Source organism: Phalangium opilio, unplaced genomic scaffold, assembly GCF_054372755.1.
Source record: "Phalangium opilio isolate 3A_F unplaced genomic scaffold, DU_Popi_V2 ptg000209l_1, whole genome shotgun sequence".
In the NCBI taxonomy this organism is placed as follows: Eukaryota; Metazoa; Arthropoda; class Arachnida; order Opiliones; family Phalangiidae; genus Phalangium; species Phalangium opilio.
In genome coordinates this window covers 8,452,339-8,469,322 of record NW_028324217.1, presented here as the reverse complement: position 1 = coordinate 8,469,322, position 16,984 = coordinate 8,452,339, and the positions used below count along the sequence as shown (strand labels likewise).

The 16,984-nt window shown below is 39.8% G+C and overlaps 1 protein-coding gene across 1 annotated transcript; it reads left to right on the top strand.

The window, feature by feature from the left end:
• The first annotated feature begins 13,813 nt into the window (after positions 1-13,813).
• On the top strand, positions 13,814-16,984 carry LOC149618874 (uncharacterized). Its single transcript, XM_089854536.1, has 5 exons — positions 13,814-13,892; positions 14,037-14,339; positions 15,136-15,350; positions 15,605-15,867; positions 16,716-16,984. Exons 1-5 carry the CDS (start codon positions 13,814-13,816, stop codon positions 16,945-16,947), a joined length of 1,092 nt encoding a protein of 363 aa, XP_089710662.1. The 3' UTR covers positions 16,948-16,984.

Below are 16,984 nucleotides of genomic sequence, written 5' to 3'. Positions count from 1 at the left end.
CGATCCTACCCTATAGGTGCCGACTGTCCCGTGTCCGCCGGAGGTGACTTACCCCAATTCCACCTTCCGTCACCTCCCAAGTAAACCTCATTTCCTTCCCTGCTTATACACATACGACCTAGCGGCCCCCGTCAGTGCTGGGCCGCGTAGGGTCTCCCGCTCAATTCTTCCTGGTGCTCAAGGCCTAACGGCTAAGCACTAGTGTTGTAGGTGGAAAAAAAAAAAAAAAAAAAAAAAAAACATTTAAGAGATCAGAGGATTGGATTTAGCTCAGTTGTATAATTTTCTGGTTTCAAGTCACAATAACGTACAACTCTTATCTTTAGCATTCTTTATCAATATCGGCAAATTTCATTGAGTTCCTGCATTTTTTGTCTCAGTACTGACACAAACGCCATGATTTAATGTTAAATTGTTAAAACATAAATATTTACGACTAAAACACTCCCTTGGTGAAAAAGCACTAAAGCAGCCGACGACTCGAGGTCGAGGAGTACGAGCGGGATTTTTTTTTCGACAAGAGAGAGCGCAACATTCGAATTTTTTGTCCCGCGCGGGCGAAATGAGAAGAAATCGCTGAATACATTACGCCTATGGAGCCTGAGTAACTTATAGCAGAAGAAAATAGGGGAAGTACGTATTCGTACCTTTAGCTAGTGCAAGTCGTCCTTCTCTCCCAGAAACAAGCTATCGCTTTAAATTGGCCAATCAGAGATAGGCAGAGAACCGATAGAAATTTTTGAAGGTGCGCCACCATACCGTGAGAAACCGAACTACAGAGTATAGACGACGATTTCCGTCCTTCTTTCGCCCCGGTAGATTGATATTGAAAGTTATCGTTCAATTAAGAGTTAAAAATGGATAGTTCTGTCCAGTGTAATTTAGTATATCGGGAAACTAGTGACAAGAAAAGCCAGACAAGTTTTTAAGGCAAAACTAAAGGTATTCAAGTAGATTTTTCGCCAAATTCGAGTGACTCGTTAAGCCTCGGCCATAGTAAACTGAAGAAGTCTAATATAAAGACACTACCAGAAGGATCAACAATAGCAGACGAACCTTCGAAGAAAATAGTTTCTTGTATTCATCCGCGGTTTCCCGCCAAAAAAAGCGGATATTCAGTGGCGCGAAAAAACCGATAAAGTGACGTCTCGTGAAATAGCTAAGAATACGTACTTCCCCTATTTTCTTCTGCTTATAGAGAGCTAACATATTATTAACTCATGACAAGACATAGGGCTTGTAACTGAAAAAAACGGGGAAGACCCAAGAATATTAAAAGTGAGTTAGAATTGAGTAAAAGTCTTCATAGATATTACAGCACGAACAGGTTTTAACAAAAACGGATTTATGGGATAAGAACGTCGGAGTTAGCGAATTCACTCCCCATCCTCGCATACTTTATTGAGAAACTTCGTCTGCTTATATTTTGACTCCACCCACAAATTCTGTATATAGCTACTTCTAGCAGAGAGAATTTAGAAGGGGAGTGGAAGGTCCCCCCTTTGACTCTATTAAACGTGATGACGCCCAAACAAGATGTCGCGTTGAGCTTTTTGGGGTAGGCGAGTTTCCGGTCACGTGTTCTAAAATCTCTCTGTTACAAACGCATCATACCGGAAATCGACCTGCCTAGATAACGTTTAGCAGACGACGTTGCGCTACATTCCAAACCACCCCTTCCACTCCCCTTCTAAATTCTCTCTGCTTCTAGAGATCGAATTTGTGGGTGGAGTCAAAATATAAGCAGACGAAGTTTCTCAATAAAGTATGCGAGGATGGTACTAGAGGCTAAAGCTATGATCCGACGTTCTTATCCCATAAATCCGTTTTTGGTTTTAACCAAACACTAAGCTCACAAAACTCCTGACCATTCACTAAGCCTTGGTTAACTTCATCAAATTCGTTTACAAAATCATGAGGATAGTAGAAATGATTGGCTTAAGAAAGAATTAGCGAACACCCTTACAGATGTACTCCAAATCCAAAACACCGGCACCAAATTCACTAACTACCTTCTTAATTGCTATTAAAAACAATTCCCGAATAATTACCGGACCGTCGCATTTAGACGGCTCCATTTGAACCCCTGTGAAGACGCTTATATGTACAACCATAGCCCACTCGATCCGCGCTCTATAGCTATAGCGCGAGCAGCTTGCGTCGTGACGCGCGTGATCGAGTGGGCTATGGTACAACGCAAGAGGGGTCGTAGTCATGGCGACAGAGGTAAACAGGAATTACGTATTTTTGGCCCTCCTTGTCAGCAACGTCACCAATACGTAGTTTTTGTGAGCCAATAAGATAATTTAATTTTTTGGTTACGTGTTGAAGGAAGGGGCTATATACTCGTCTATTAGCGTTTTCCTTTGGTTCCTCGCGGAGCGCTCCCAAGGAGCAATAAAAATGGTAGTTGTAGTTTCCAGCTTCGTTAAAGACTGTTTTTGAAGAATAGGATCTCCTAGTTTTATTCCTCCATGGGATCGCTCCGCGAGGACACAAAGGAAAACGCTATATGAGTCGGACTGAAGTAAAGGCCAAACATTGTTTATTCCGTCTTAAAAAAGTCTATCTATCCCTGGCCGTATTTACAAACCGAATTAAAAAATACGTCTTTTGGATTAAATAAAATGCCCTTGTCCTTAAGCTTGCGTCACTTTCCTATATAAATAATGATACTCTGATGGTCAAATCCCAATAGAACTGTTCACGAGCCGAGCTGAGCGAGTTTTTTAAAAGCTCGGCTCGGCTCGAGTCGAAAAAAGTACTATTTAGTAACATTTATTATTTTTTATGAAACATTTTAAGACTTTCTTTATTAAGCAGTTACCTTGGAATGACAATTTCTACCTTGCACGCAACTGCTAAAGATAAAAAACCCCAAAAACCGAACTACCCAATAAAACCCGGTAGGCTGGACTTTAAAAAAAAAACCCAGGTTTTTTTGAGCCCTGATAACGTTTCACATGAATTCACCTTGATGATTAGACTAAAAAATATTTGATTTCGTTCATTTGAAGACACTTTTTTATTTACAGGAAGTGATTTACAAACAATATACTTCGCCACTAGAATATTTGTTGGCACTTGGATTCTTCTATCTAGCATCATAATGAAAGCTTACAACGGCAACTTAAAGAGCGAATTAGTAACTAGTAGATCAAAACATATCGACTCCATTGAGGATGTCTTATCGAATGAAAACCTAGTGCCAATAACAGTAGAAAGAGCACCTGCTATACATCATGCTTCAGTGAGTTCCCTTTATAAATCATTATAGCTTAGGTAACCGATGTTGTCCGGTTCTTTGAAAGGGAGGGTGAAGTGGAAAATCAAGTGATTTTTATCGATTCCTCTACATATTATAAGATCAATCTGCGTAGTGAAACATCCAGGAAATAGCTGAGAATGATTTTAAACTTCTAATTGGGTTGAGATTTTATGGATAATTTGAATTAAGGACCTCTGACCAATTGCGTAACGCCCTGCCTTTTTGTTAACAAATTTCTCGTGGCACGCTCCATGCCAAATGAAATTTATCGAGAGATTTGATAAAATTTGCCCACGATGTGATAATCGTGGCGCGAGAGCGTGCAACGGAAATTTTGTTAACAGGAAGGCAGGGCGTTACGCGGTTGGTCAGAGGTCCTTATTTCAAATTATCCTTAATGGTGAAGATCAACTAATGTTTAAGATGTAAATTCTACATTCTCAGTTCAGTTGCAGTGTCTAACAACCATTTTTACCTCTCTGAGTGACGATGACGTCACGGAGAGGTATTACACTGGACGTTTAGGTGTGCGTGTCTGTCTGTCTGTGTGACTGTCACCGCGTTCGCAGTTGGCAAATAGGAGCAAACGTCGTTCCAGAAAGCATAATTAGCTTCTACTCCATTATCATCGTTAGGATTAAGATTTACGCGGCGATTGGCTGGGGTTACGAGAAACGTCTAGCCTCCCAATGGCAGGGCTTCCACCATAGGTTCACGCAATTGCGAGTTTTCTTGTCATTTTTCAATCGCGTTATATACCCTAAATTTCCAAAAAAAATTAAAGAGGCATACGCTTGAATTCAAACGTCAGCGTTAAAATGATTTTTGGAGTAAAGTTTCTAAAAAGATTTAACTAGAATTAAGGTGAATTAATGACGATTAAAATAATATCAATTATATTTAACTATTTAAGAAAAACCTATAACCCTATGTTATACAAAAAACCCCAACTATATTCCGAGTTAGGGAACTTTTCGGAGAGAGCCCAAAATTAAACTTCTCCTTTCGAATTCCAACCAAAAAGTGTCATATTATTCTTCTTAAAATATTTTATACATGTTTCAATATAAGAGTTATTTTTAGAGAGAAAACCGTGCTTTACCACGAATATATTCTTAGCATTTGGCTATCCAGGTGTAGGGGTAATAATTCATATTGGCAAGAGAAGCATAAGTAAATACGAAATATCAGGAGTTCATAATAACCCGAAGTACGAAACTGGTTAAAAAGCCCGTAACAACAAAGTTTCGCCGCAAAGCTCAGCGGATTCATACACCGCTTAACTCCCAAAGAAATAGTTACCCCATTTTTAGCGCCCACGCGCATTGACTTACACACTTCCGGTTTAGCACTATTTTTATCTTGTGATTTTGGGAGCGAAAATGGCTCACGTCTGCTTCTGTCGGAACGGTGTAAATTAAGCCTTGGCTAAGAAGTTGGCTTTTAGTCGAGGTTTCTAGTTTTCTACAAGGGAAGTTTTGGAACGAAAACCAAGGAGCATAGATACCACTACGATATACTGTAAGGTTGTATGTCCATAAACAGGCTAATCCTTTCTATGCGCAACGACAGAATCTTGTTATTCGCGATTTTTACCATTTGCTCTATGGCCAGTTTCATACTTCCCCCCGAAGGGGGTTATTATGAACTCCTGGAAATATGAAGTATTTTTTTTTTTCGTGGTCGTTACAACCCTCTTAATTGCGTCTCGACTCGGAGAGTCTTATTTTGGTTTCCCAACTTGTTTATTATTTATTAACTATTTGACCTCATTGGAGCATCGTGTATATTCATCAAAACTTAAAACCGATCTTTTAAGTATTTCACTTTATTTGTGTTTCCTATTTAGGAACGCCGTAAACAAAACGATACCTTGTTTACTCAGTTTTTAGAAAAATTGAAGCGAATCCCAGCTCAAAAATTAGAAACCGACTTCATTTGTGGCAAACACGCTATTTTTCACGACGAATACTACTTAAATTCCTTAACTCTAAGTCCCAAATTTTCAAAGTGTTCATGTTACCTGGGGACTGAGAAGTACTTCACTTCTTTCTATGCTATGCGTTTTAACAAATATACCCCTAGAATCGTTTTGGAAAACGCCAACTACATGTAAGTATACATAAATTATGAGTATTTTTATCCCAATGAAAAGAAACAATTCTTTATATTAAATCGTAAGTTATTTATAACATATAGTCAAATTTGTAAGGATATTGCATATACCTGACGAATCTTTTATTTTCATACACTCAGCTCTGTTTAAAAGCAAATTATTATTAATCTCATCAGGAACACACAGATTTCTTCTACTTTGAATCTCTACCAGGCCATTTTCTAGTCTCTTGCCTTCTCTTACCCGCCATCTTGCCGTCTCTTAGCTAGGGCTGTGCGAATAGTACTTTTTAAGGTATTCGTCGAATACCAAATAGCAGTGTTTTTGGGAGCCATCTCTCGGCTCGGAATAGGAAAATGACCAAATAATTTGACCAAATAGTGTGAAGTTCAAAAATTCGACCAAATTTAAATTTCTATAAAACTATTCTACCAAATTTCAAATTTATAAATAATGGGACATGGAAAGGTACTTTTGAACAGCTGAAAACTTATTTTTGAACGAATCAAAGGTTTTATTTTAATCAAAATTAGGTTAGTTGTCAATATATCCCTACTCGTTTTGCAATGTATGACCTCTTCCATGATACTATATTTTTAAATAGGTATACTGTAGTGACATATTATTAAGAAGTTCAATATAGTTAGCTCCGCAGCGAGAAGTTAATAATAACCATTACCCTTTAAAACCTTTAATGGTTTATCCTTGTCTATGAACTTCTAAAGACTGAGTGGCTGATTCCAGCTAAAGCCTCCTAGATCACGCGACTCGGTGAACGCAGGTAATACTTAACAGTAGCCACGTTAGAATTTTAAGGCTGTGTCTTCCGAGTCGCGTCATCTATGATCTATGAGGCCACGGTCCAGCGGACACTATCACAGCGCCCATAGGGATAGGAGCATAACATTTATGTTCCTATCTCTATGACAGCGCCCTCAAATTCACAAAATCAACAGAAAAATTCAATCCTATGAAAAACATTAACATGTACAAAAATGGGCCAAGCCTCGCTCGTGCCCTCTCCGCCGTAAAACGTTCTGAGATCCCATGTAGAGCCAAGTCTGCCTTTTGTTCTCATTCAATCGCCATTCGCCAATTGAACAATTATGTTATATATTAAGTCATTTTCCTAATTAATAACCAATATTCTTTGACTCTATCATTATTATACATCTTTGTTCGTATCAAAAATATCGTGACTTGACAAGCGCAGGTAATTACCTTATAAACGTGTACATAAGGTTATGCATAACTCGCCTTATAAACTTGTGCATATCCCCTCGACCAAAAACGATTTAGTGAATATCCCCTCGACTTCCTTTTAATATTACTTACTTGCGATTGCCAAGTCGTAATCCCAGCCGTGCTCCCAGAAATACCAAATAATTTGGTCAATAGACTGTTAAAAATATTCACTTTCAAATTGTTTTATCCGCTATAGAATAGTCGGTTTTTCGAAGCTCATTATTTGGTATTCTAGGATTTTGAAAACCATTATTCGATTCGTCAGTGCGAATAGTAAACGTCAATTTTCACCATATTAGTTGGTCCGACCAAATAGTAACGAATAGTCTGCACGGCCCTACTCTTAGCCGCCACCTTACCGTCTCTTACCCGCCACCTTACCGTCTCTTACCCGCCACCTTGCCGTCTCTTACCCGCCACCTTGCCGTCTCTTACCCGCCACCTTGCCGTCTCTTACCCGCCACCTTGCCGTCTCTTACCCGCCACCTTGCCGTCTCTTACCCGCCACCTTGCCGTCTCTTACCCGCCACCTTGCCGTCTCTTACCCGCCACCTTGCCGTCTCTTACCCGCCACCTTGCCGTCTCTTACCCGCCACCTTGCCGTCTCTTACCCGCCACCTTGCCGTCTCTTACCCGCCACCTTGCCGTCTCTTACCCGCCACCTTGCCGTCTCTTACCCGCCACCTTGCCGTCTCTTACCCGCCACCTTGCCGTCTCTTACCCGCCACCTTGCCGTCTCTTACCCGCCACCTTGCCGTCTCTTACCCGACACCTTGCCGTCTCTTACCCGACACCTTGCCGTCTCTTACCCGACACCTTGCCGTCTCTTACCCGACACCTTGCCGTCTCTTACCCGACACCTTGCCGTCTCTTAGCCGACACCTTGCCGTCTCTTAGCCGACACCTTGCCGTCTCTTAGCCGACACCTTGCCGTCTCTTAGCCGACACCTTGCCGTCTCTTAGCCGACACCTTGCCGTCTCTAACCCGACACCTTGCCGTCTCTAACCCGCCACCTTGCCGTCTCTAACCCGCCACCTTGCCGTCTCTAACCCGCCACCTTGCCGTCTCTAACCCGCCACCTTGCCGTCTCTAACCCGCCACCTTGCCGTCTCTAACCCGCCACCTTGCCGTCTCTAACCCGCCACCTTGCCGTCTCTAACCCGCCACCTTGCCGTCTCTAACCCGCCACCTTGCCGTCTCTAACCCGCCACCTTGCCGTCTCTAACCCGCCACCTTGCCGTCTCTTACCCGACACCTTGCCGTCTCTTACCCGACACCTTGCCGTCTCTTAGCCGCCACCTTGCCGTCTCTTAGCCGCCACCTTGCCGTCTCTTAGCCGCCACCTTGCCGTCTCTTAGCCGACACCTTGCCGTCTCTTAGCCGACACCTTGCCGTCTCTTGGCCGACACCTTGCCGTCTCTTAGCCGACACCTTGCCGTCTCTTAGCCGACACCTTGCCGTCTCTTAGCCGACACCTTGCCGTCTCTTAGCCGACACCTTGCCGTCTCTTAGCCGACACCTTGCCGTTTCTTAGCCGACACCTTGCCGTCTCTTACCCTACACCTTGCCGTCTCTTACCCGACACCTTGCCGTCTCTTACCCGACACCTTGCCGTCTCTTACCCGACACCTTGCCGTCTCTTACCCGACACCTTGCCGTCTCTTAGCCGCCACCTTGCCGTCTCTTAGCCGCCACCTTGCCGTCTCTTAGCCGCCACCTTGCCGTCTCTTAGCCGCCACCTTGCCGTCTCTTAGCCGACACCTTGCCGTCTCTTAGCCGACACCTTGCCGTCTCTTAGCCGACACCTTGCCGTCTCTTAGCCGACACCTTGCCGTCTCTTAGCCGACACCTTGCCGTCTCTTAGCCGACACCTTGCCGTCTCTTAGCCGACACCTTGCCGTCTCTTAGCCGACACCTTGCCGTCTCTTAGCCGACACCTTGCCGTCTCTTAGCCGACACCTTGCCGTTTCTTAGCCGCCACCTTGCCGTCTCTAACCCGCCACCTTGCCGTCTCTTAGCCGACACCTTGCCGTCTCTTAGCCGACACCTTGCCGTCTCTTAGCCGACACCTTGCCGTCTCTTAGCCGACACCTTGCCGTTTCTTAGCCGCCACCTTGCCGTCTCTTAGCCGACACCTTGCCGTCTCTTAGCCGACACCTTGCCGTCTCTTAGCCGACACCTTGCCGTCTCTTAGCCGACACCTTGCCGTCTCTTAGCCGACACCTTGCCGTCTCTTAGCCGACACCTTGCCGTCTCTTAGCCGACACCTTGCCGTCTCTTACCCGACACCTTGCCGTCTCTTACCCGACACCTTGCCGTCTCTTACCCGACACCTTGCCGTCTCTTACCCGACACCTTGCCGTCTCTTACCCGACACCTTGCCGTCTCTTACCCGACACCTTGCCGTCTCTTAGCCGCCACCTTGCCGTCTCTTAGCCGCCACCTTGCCGTCTCTTACCCGACGTCCATGGCCGCATAAAGATTCCAAGTAGAAGCATAAGTATATGAGATATGTTCCATAAGTTTGTCACTGGTTACTAACAGCTTGTCATATAGTGAAATAGATGAAACGTTATAGAAAAAGTGACGCCTGGTTAAGAACTGTTAAAAGCTTAATACAGACTAAATAGGAAGATGGACTTCAAAACCAAGTGTAGTCAATTCTCGCGTCGATCTCGAACTACCACTCAGTAATTCTCTAGCATTACGAAGTATAGATAGTGTCATACTTATGGAACATATCTTATAAACTTATGGTAGAAGTTATAGAAATTTACGTATTCCTGTTCTCTCTGATAACATATTTTACATATGCATTTCTTTCACTAATCCTTGACTTAATATATTTACAAACGTGAAAAAATGTCGTAATTGTTTTGGTTGGGTGAAGGAGTAGGCTAAGGGAACCTTAAAGTTTTAAATCCTGCCATCGCACCATCAAATATGAAGGCGATGCTCAGCAAAACGGCCAAAATTATTTATTGACTATTGCATAATATGTAATTATCCATGAAAAATCTAAATTACTTATATGTTGCTCATATTAATTGCAGAGTTTTGAGATACATTGAAACCGATCAAAACACAAGGCAGACGATCGGGTTAAGATATCGTCTTAATAAGAAGTTGACGGTGCGAAATAACCAGGCGACTTTTTCTACAATGATTTTTCAAACTCTTAAACCCGTATTCAAAATTTACGTTTTTGGACAAATAATGGCATTAAGTGCGTTTCTTGTTGAAGTTTGTTCAACATTGAATTTTAGCCGATTCTTCGAGTTTTAATCAATGAAACTTCATTCGATTCGGCATTATAAAAAACTGTGCCCTTGAACGTACACGTCCATATTTTTATGAATTTGAGGCAATTTCTTCTATCATTGAAGAAATTAAGATATCTTCTAAAAGCCGATAAAACCACGAAGCATCAATCTAGAAGGACCAGAAACTGGAATATTTTTTCTGCTTACAACGTCTGTGCCCAGTTGTATTTAAAAATACAGTATTTTTCCAATTTTTTTTTACTTCTAAATATATGGCAAAAAAATTAACATTAAACTCAAGGGTTAACGAAATGAGACCAAGCTACATTGTACACTCTTTCTTCAAGGCCTTGTCGTCTGCTAGTTTTTTTCTTTATTATATTAGTACACTTTAGCAAGGACATTTTAGCAAGAAAACGTTAACATGGGATCCGCCATTAAGATTCTGGTCCATTACATAGAAGGTTCGTGATCAAACACTATAATGACACATGCTAATTGCAAGTCTATTTGCAAAAGACAGTAATGATGCTGTGATTGCATTAACCTCATTAGCATTTTAAGTGAGCAATTTAAATTCAAAAATATATCAGAGATTTTAAGCTTCACGAGAAATAATAGCTTTAAAATTTGAATATACTATGTAATGAATGGAGTTGGAAAAATATTTCGCTAATGATCCTTCTCTCTGCATTTTAAATTTCGGTATAATTTCGCTTTTGTGAAATATGGCGCTAAAATAAGCAAATTGAACAATTTAAATGTAAAATGTTAAAACCCTAATGTTATAGATTCAAGTAGGCCTATGTTTGCAAGGTTGTAAAAATATTTGTAATGCTAATGATTCTTATCGCTTTATTTCAAAACTTGAATTATATTAGGTTTTCGTACGAAAGGCATTAGAGTAAAAGATACTGCTAAGAATTATAGACAAACTCAATCTGCCTCTCTGAGAACACTTCGGTTAGTACAGACGACGTGGTAAGCCTCTTATCGATAGCAAAGACTGAACGCCCAACCACGTGAGAAGATTTTGTTTTGGCAGAGCTAACTCGATCACGTTCATTGGGTGTATGTAACTGATTATCGTCTGCCTCATAGTTTAGAGGGCATAATTGTCTAAACTGGCTATGTCGTGTTCTTCGAGTCTTACCTCTTCAAGTGACGATTACGTCATGGAGAGGTATTACACTTAACATTTATGACTGTGTGTCGGTGTGTATGGCCGTGGACGTGTTCACAGTTTCTAAAATCATAGCAAAGGTGTTTCCAATTTCAGTACCGAGTTCACGGTTCGCACAATTTTAGAAAATTAAATAGCACAATGTCAGCACTCCCACTAATGTCCAATACATACTTTTGAGCACTGTGAAGAGACATAAAAGGTTCAAAATGAGCGGAAAGTTAAATACACTTTAAAGTGAATAGTTTTAGGTTTATTAGTAGCACTAATTCGTGTCATGACGGAAACTAGATCGCCGTAGTTAAAGGTCTAATCATAATCGTGTTATAGCGTTGGAGCTTGCATCCTTTTTGAGGACATTCTTTATTGGCCCGGCTAGAGAAAAATAAGCTTTGGTTACGTTAACAGTCGTGCTCGCTAACGAAGAATTTCTTTGAGGTGTAACGAAAGGATAGTGTTAACAGGCCAACCTAGTTGTAAATATAGCTTTGAATAATGCTTGGATAGTTCATTCGCTTGCTTGTCAATTAAGAGCTATAATTGTATATGTAGGTAGACCTCCTCACGACTCGGAGAGGCATTATTTTGGTATCCCAACTTGTTATTTTTTAATTCCGCGTTTATAAATTTAGGTTCTCAATTTAGTTACATATATTTTTACATTAAAGTTTCTTACGAACAAAAATATATCGTCAATGAATGTTCAGTTCTAGCCTAGCGTCTACAATTATTTCATACGTATTTAGAAGAAATGTAGACTTATATGTACCGTCAACCTTGATGGCTGAATATAGTGTTAAACCTCTATTGTTAGAGTTAGGGTGTGGTTGTTAGTGTTAGGGTGTGGTCACTAGAGACAGTTTGTAACTCCTAAGTGGTGAATTACCAGCAGCATTCCTAAACTTTAGGGTTTTAGTTTAGAGTACCCACTTTGACGTTCGACATTTCATTTACGATTTGTATCCAGTCATTATTAGGATACTGAAAATGGAAAATGCTTTCCTTTACTCAACGCGAGCTGTAAGTGTTTCGACAGTTCCTGTTTGTAATTTTAATAGCCATAAAAATATTAAAATAATTAATATTGTACCTTGACTACTTTAGTATCACGATAATACAAGGAAATCTAAATCATTTTGGTACAATAGACAGAGCTTTTACGTTCAGGATTACGTAATGGATAAATTGTCCAGCAGCTGTAACCTCAGGTATTTTATGTATAATATTTACTTATAATTATAATATTCGAAAGGGATAATACATTTTTCTAATTTCTGCTTTCAAGTTCAAAGTATGTCACACGTGAACAAGTTAAAAATCGTTTGGCTAAAATGAAGGACCCAGCTGCTAAATGGAGTGAACACAATTATCAAGAGGAGTCGAAACTGGAGTAAGTTTGAACTTGAACATATCACAGACATGAACTACGTCTATTTGCAAATGATTCTATCAAACCGTTCGACATTGCAATTTATAGTAAAAGGACGAAGTTGGTGTTCTTTAAACTACGTTAACGAAGGCAATAGCTTATTCAAAATATTCGCTTCGTCGGTGTTATTTACTTATTTGGCCGCCATTTTCATAGTTGGCTGCTGATGGAAATATAACTTTATTAGTAACAACATAAGTTTTTAAGATATGTTCCATAAGTATGACACTATCTATACTTTGTTATGCTTGAGACTAGAGATGTGAGTCGGTATAATTTACAGTCCGTAAATTACCGGTAATTTACCAAATATTGCGTAAATTACCGTTTTATATCTTACCGTAATTTTACAATGGTAATTTACCGGTAAATTACCAAACATTTTTAGTACGCATTAAATGTTCATTTTACACTTAAATGATCAATGATTTCTGTGTTTACTTCCAAAATGACTCACCAGGCGCTATTCGCTAGTCAGTACTTACAAAGTTGCGCTAGAAATTAGTTTTTAATAAATCTTTAATTAGAAATCAGATTAGAAAGGCCCCGGCTGCCGTCTTGGTAGCAAAAGCCGCAAATACGTGTAAAGCAGTCAAAAAGTGCTCACAATTAAACTTTGTTTTAAGCAATGCATTGTAAGCACAGGCAAATATAAATAACCAAAAATTACCGACTGAACGGTAATTTTTGTTTTCCCAAAATTTCAATCGGTAATTTCACATCTCTACTTGAGACTTACAGCTAGAGCTAGTTCGAGAACGACAAGCGAGAATTGACGACACTCGGTTATGCAGTCTATTTTCCTATTTAGTTTGTACTAAGCCTTTGACAGCGCCTTACAAGACGTCGCTTTACGAGAATCTGTGACGTTCCACTTACGTCACTTCATGACAAGCTCTCATTAACCAGTGACAAACTCATGGAACATATCTTATGAACTAACGGTAACAATCACATACTTATAGGCCGACTTCCATCGAAAAGAGTTCTAGCGAACTGAAAACCGAACATCGAGACTTACAATGAAGCGACTATGCCGATTTTCGAAGCCCCGCTGGGTCAAACGTTGGAAGGGTTCTCGCTAACTGAAAGCCGAGCAATGTGTTTCTAGCGAACTGAAGATGAACAATAGAAATCCTTTTAAATTTATTTCCTCTCGAATTTTTGCTTTCCCCTGAAGAAAATTCTCTATTGTGTATCTTCAGTTCGCTAGAACCGCATTGCACGGCTTTCACTTTGCTAGAACCCTTCCATCTTTTACCCCAGCGGGGATTCGAAAATCGGCATTGTCGCTCCATTGTAGCCTCGATGCTCGGTTTTCAGTTCGCTAGAACTCTTTTCGATGTAAGTCGGTCTTTAAGATCAACTTTCTTACAAAATTTCAGAGGTAATTTAATCTGATACAGAGTAAAATTACGTAACTCTAGACCTATATGCAAATTATCAAATAAGTTTTCGTTAATTAATTGAAACACTCATGAGCATTGTAGTTTTATAAGTAAAATACTGTTTTTTAAGATTATCCACACAGCTTTTACGCTTTTCATGCCAGTGAGTTTAAGTGTATTGAGATATTCTTTCATTCCACCGCATCATTTCGTCGAAGTGGGAATATTAACTGGCAACCCAATAAGAAATGGAATCATAACTCGTGAACCTGAAGAATATAATGTTCAAGGATTGGAAGATGCAGTCTGGCTTGTTTTGGCTATAACTATAGTTCTGATTGCATTCATTTCAACATGGTTTAAAGAGTTTTCTTTTCCAAATGTAAAATCAAAACTGCAAAAGTTGACCAACGTAATTTGGTACTATACAGCAAGCCTTCTAAATGGTGATTATTTTGATGTTTGGACAAATTTTTGTCTGGGCTTTTTTTTTTACCTCTCCGAGTGACGATGACGTCACGGAGAGGTACTACACTGCACGTGTCTCGGAGCGTGTCTGTCTGTGTGTCTGTCACCGAGTTCGCAATTGGCAAATGGGAGCAAACGTGTTCGCAGAAAGCAAAATTAGCTTCTACTCCAGGACCATTATCATCGTTGGGGTTAAGGAATACGCGGCGATCCGCTAGGGTTACGGGAAACGTCTAGCCTTCCAAAGGCAGGGCTTCCACCAAAGGTTCACACAATTGCGAGTTTTCTTGTCACTATAGTGAATCAATCGCCTTATATACCCTAAATTTCCAAAAATTGTTAAAGAGGCATACGCTTGAATTAAAACGTCAACAATAGCTGTTTAAAATGATTTTAGGAATAAAGTTTCTTAAAACTGTTTAACTATAATTAAACTAAATTAATGACGAGTAAAATAATTAATATCAATTATATTTATTTAATTATTTAAGAAAACCTCTTAATTGCGTCTCGACTCTGAGAGGTTTATTTTGGTTTCCCAAATTGTTAATATAGAATTGTAATGAAAAGGACTATTTTCTCGAGGCTAATTCAAATTAGTGAAATGTGCGCTATAGCCTCGAAAACTGTAACAATTTCATTTTTCGCTATTTTCTGCAACACTGATCCCTTGAGACCGTTAACTAGGACACGAGAAGCAAATAGCATTTGAAGTGAATTTACCTCTTTGTTTAGGGTAAGTAATAATATTTTGGTTTGCTCATTCATTTACAGGAGCAGATTTACCATCAACATACTTCGCCACTCGAATATTTGTGGGCAGTTGGATTCTAATGTGCAGTATCATAATGAAAGCTTATAACGGCAACTTGAAAAGCGAATTATTAACAGACAGATCAAAATACATCGACTCTATTGAGGATGTCTTATCGAATGAAAAACTTGTGCCAATAACATCTATAGAAGCAATAGCTTCAACCAAAGCAAAAGTGAGTGGAAGGTTAGCCGCTTACCCTAAACCAGTTTTAATTTTAGACCTCTTGAAACTAAATTTTAAGGTAAGTTAATATTCGATATTAACTTTTAATTCTACATCCTCAGTTCAGTTGCGATGTATGTATAGGAGTGCAAAAACCTTTTTAACTAATTATTAGCCCTCATTGCAGCATCGTGTAAATTCATCGAAACTTAAAACCGATAATTTAAGTCTACGTATCTCAAATTATTTGTGTTTGCTTTTTAGGAACGCATGGAACAAAACGATACCTTGTTTACTAAGTTGTATGGAAAATTGAAAACATTCCCATCTCGAACATTAGACGCCGACTTTATCTGCGGCAAACACGCTATTATTCACGACTACGACTATTTGATGTACTTAATTCAAATACGAAGGCTTTCAAAGTGTTCTTGTTACTTGGGAGCTGAGACATACTTCCCTTCGTTCTACTCTATGCTGTTTTACAAACATACTCCTCGAGTCGTTTTGGAACACGCCAATTACATGTAAGTTCATCAATTAATACCATGCAGTATTCATAAAAATCCTTCAAAAAAAATAAAAACATCATTTATGCGGAGCCTCCGAAATGAACTAGGCCCATGCATGTCAAATTTTATATGGGGAAATATCCAGTTTGTTAAGGAAAATATTTTCACCATATATGTGTACGAGATGGTGCTTATATTACCGTTGTGACAGGGGTCTTCCTTAAATTATCGTTGATATTTTAGGGGTCAGTCATAAAAATTTTTTGATAGAGAAAAGTTTCATCCTAAAACCAACGTAAATGTTTTTGGGGCTATTCACTTTTTATTGAAACTTTCGGTTAGATTGTATTGATGACAACAAAATGAATTATTTTAATTAAAATAATTCAGTAAGAGTAATAAAAACGTATACTTACATTCAGGGCTCGACATAAGGCACTAGTCAAGGCATTTGACTACTAAAAAAAATGCCTTGACTACTAAAATAAATCGAAATTTGGGGGTTCACTAGTCAACTTGACTAGTAAAAAAATGTCCCAAATATTCGTAAACCATGCGTCTCACTAGTCAGTGACTACTAAAAAAAAACTGGGATAGGGGGCTCACTAGTCAGGCTGACTACTAAAAAAAATATCCTTATGTCGAGCCCTGCTTACAATCCGCGACCTTGGCCCAAATACTTAAGCAGTCGACAGGGTCACGGGGTTGAACTTTCTTTATTTTACGGTAATATAAGCGCCCCCAAGCGTAAAACCACAGCGAACTAAATTGGTTAAAAAAATATTCTCGCTTCGCGACACGCATGGGCCTAGTTCATTTCGGAGGCTCCGATTTATGTCACGTACTAACATATTGCTTTGCAGAATTTTGAGATTCTTTGAAACCAGTCAACAAATGAGGAATAAGATCTTTACTAAATATTATACTAATAAGCTGTTGACGGAACGAAATAACCAACCGACGGTTTCTAAAATGATTTTTAAAACGCTTAAACCCGTTTTTGAAATTTATATTTTTGGACAATCTATGGCGATTTTAGCGTTTTTTGTTGAAGTCTTTTCAAGATACAACTTCAGACGTTTTTTCGAGTTTTAATCCGTGAAACTTCATTGGCCTCATCGTGAGTTTTAAC

Coding starts and splice junctions, on each gene's coding strand:
- LOC149618874 (XM_089854536.1), top strand. CDS start 13,814: ATGCTCGGTTTTCAGTTCGCTAGAACTCTTTTCGATGTAAGTCGGTCT. Junction 13,893..14,036: donor TTTCTTACAAAATTTCAGAG/GTAATTTAATCT, acceptor TTATCCACACAG/CTTTTACGCTTTTCATGCCA. Junction 14,340..15,135: donor TACAGCAAGCCTTCTAAATG/GTGATTATTTTG, acceptor ATTCATTTACAG/GAGCAGATTTACCATCAACA.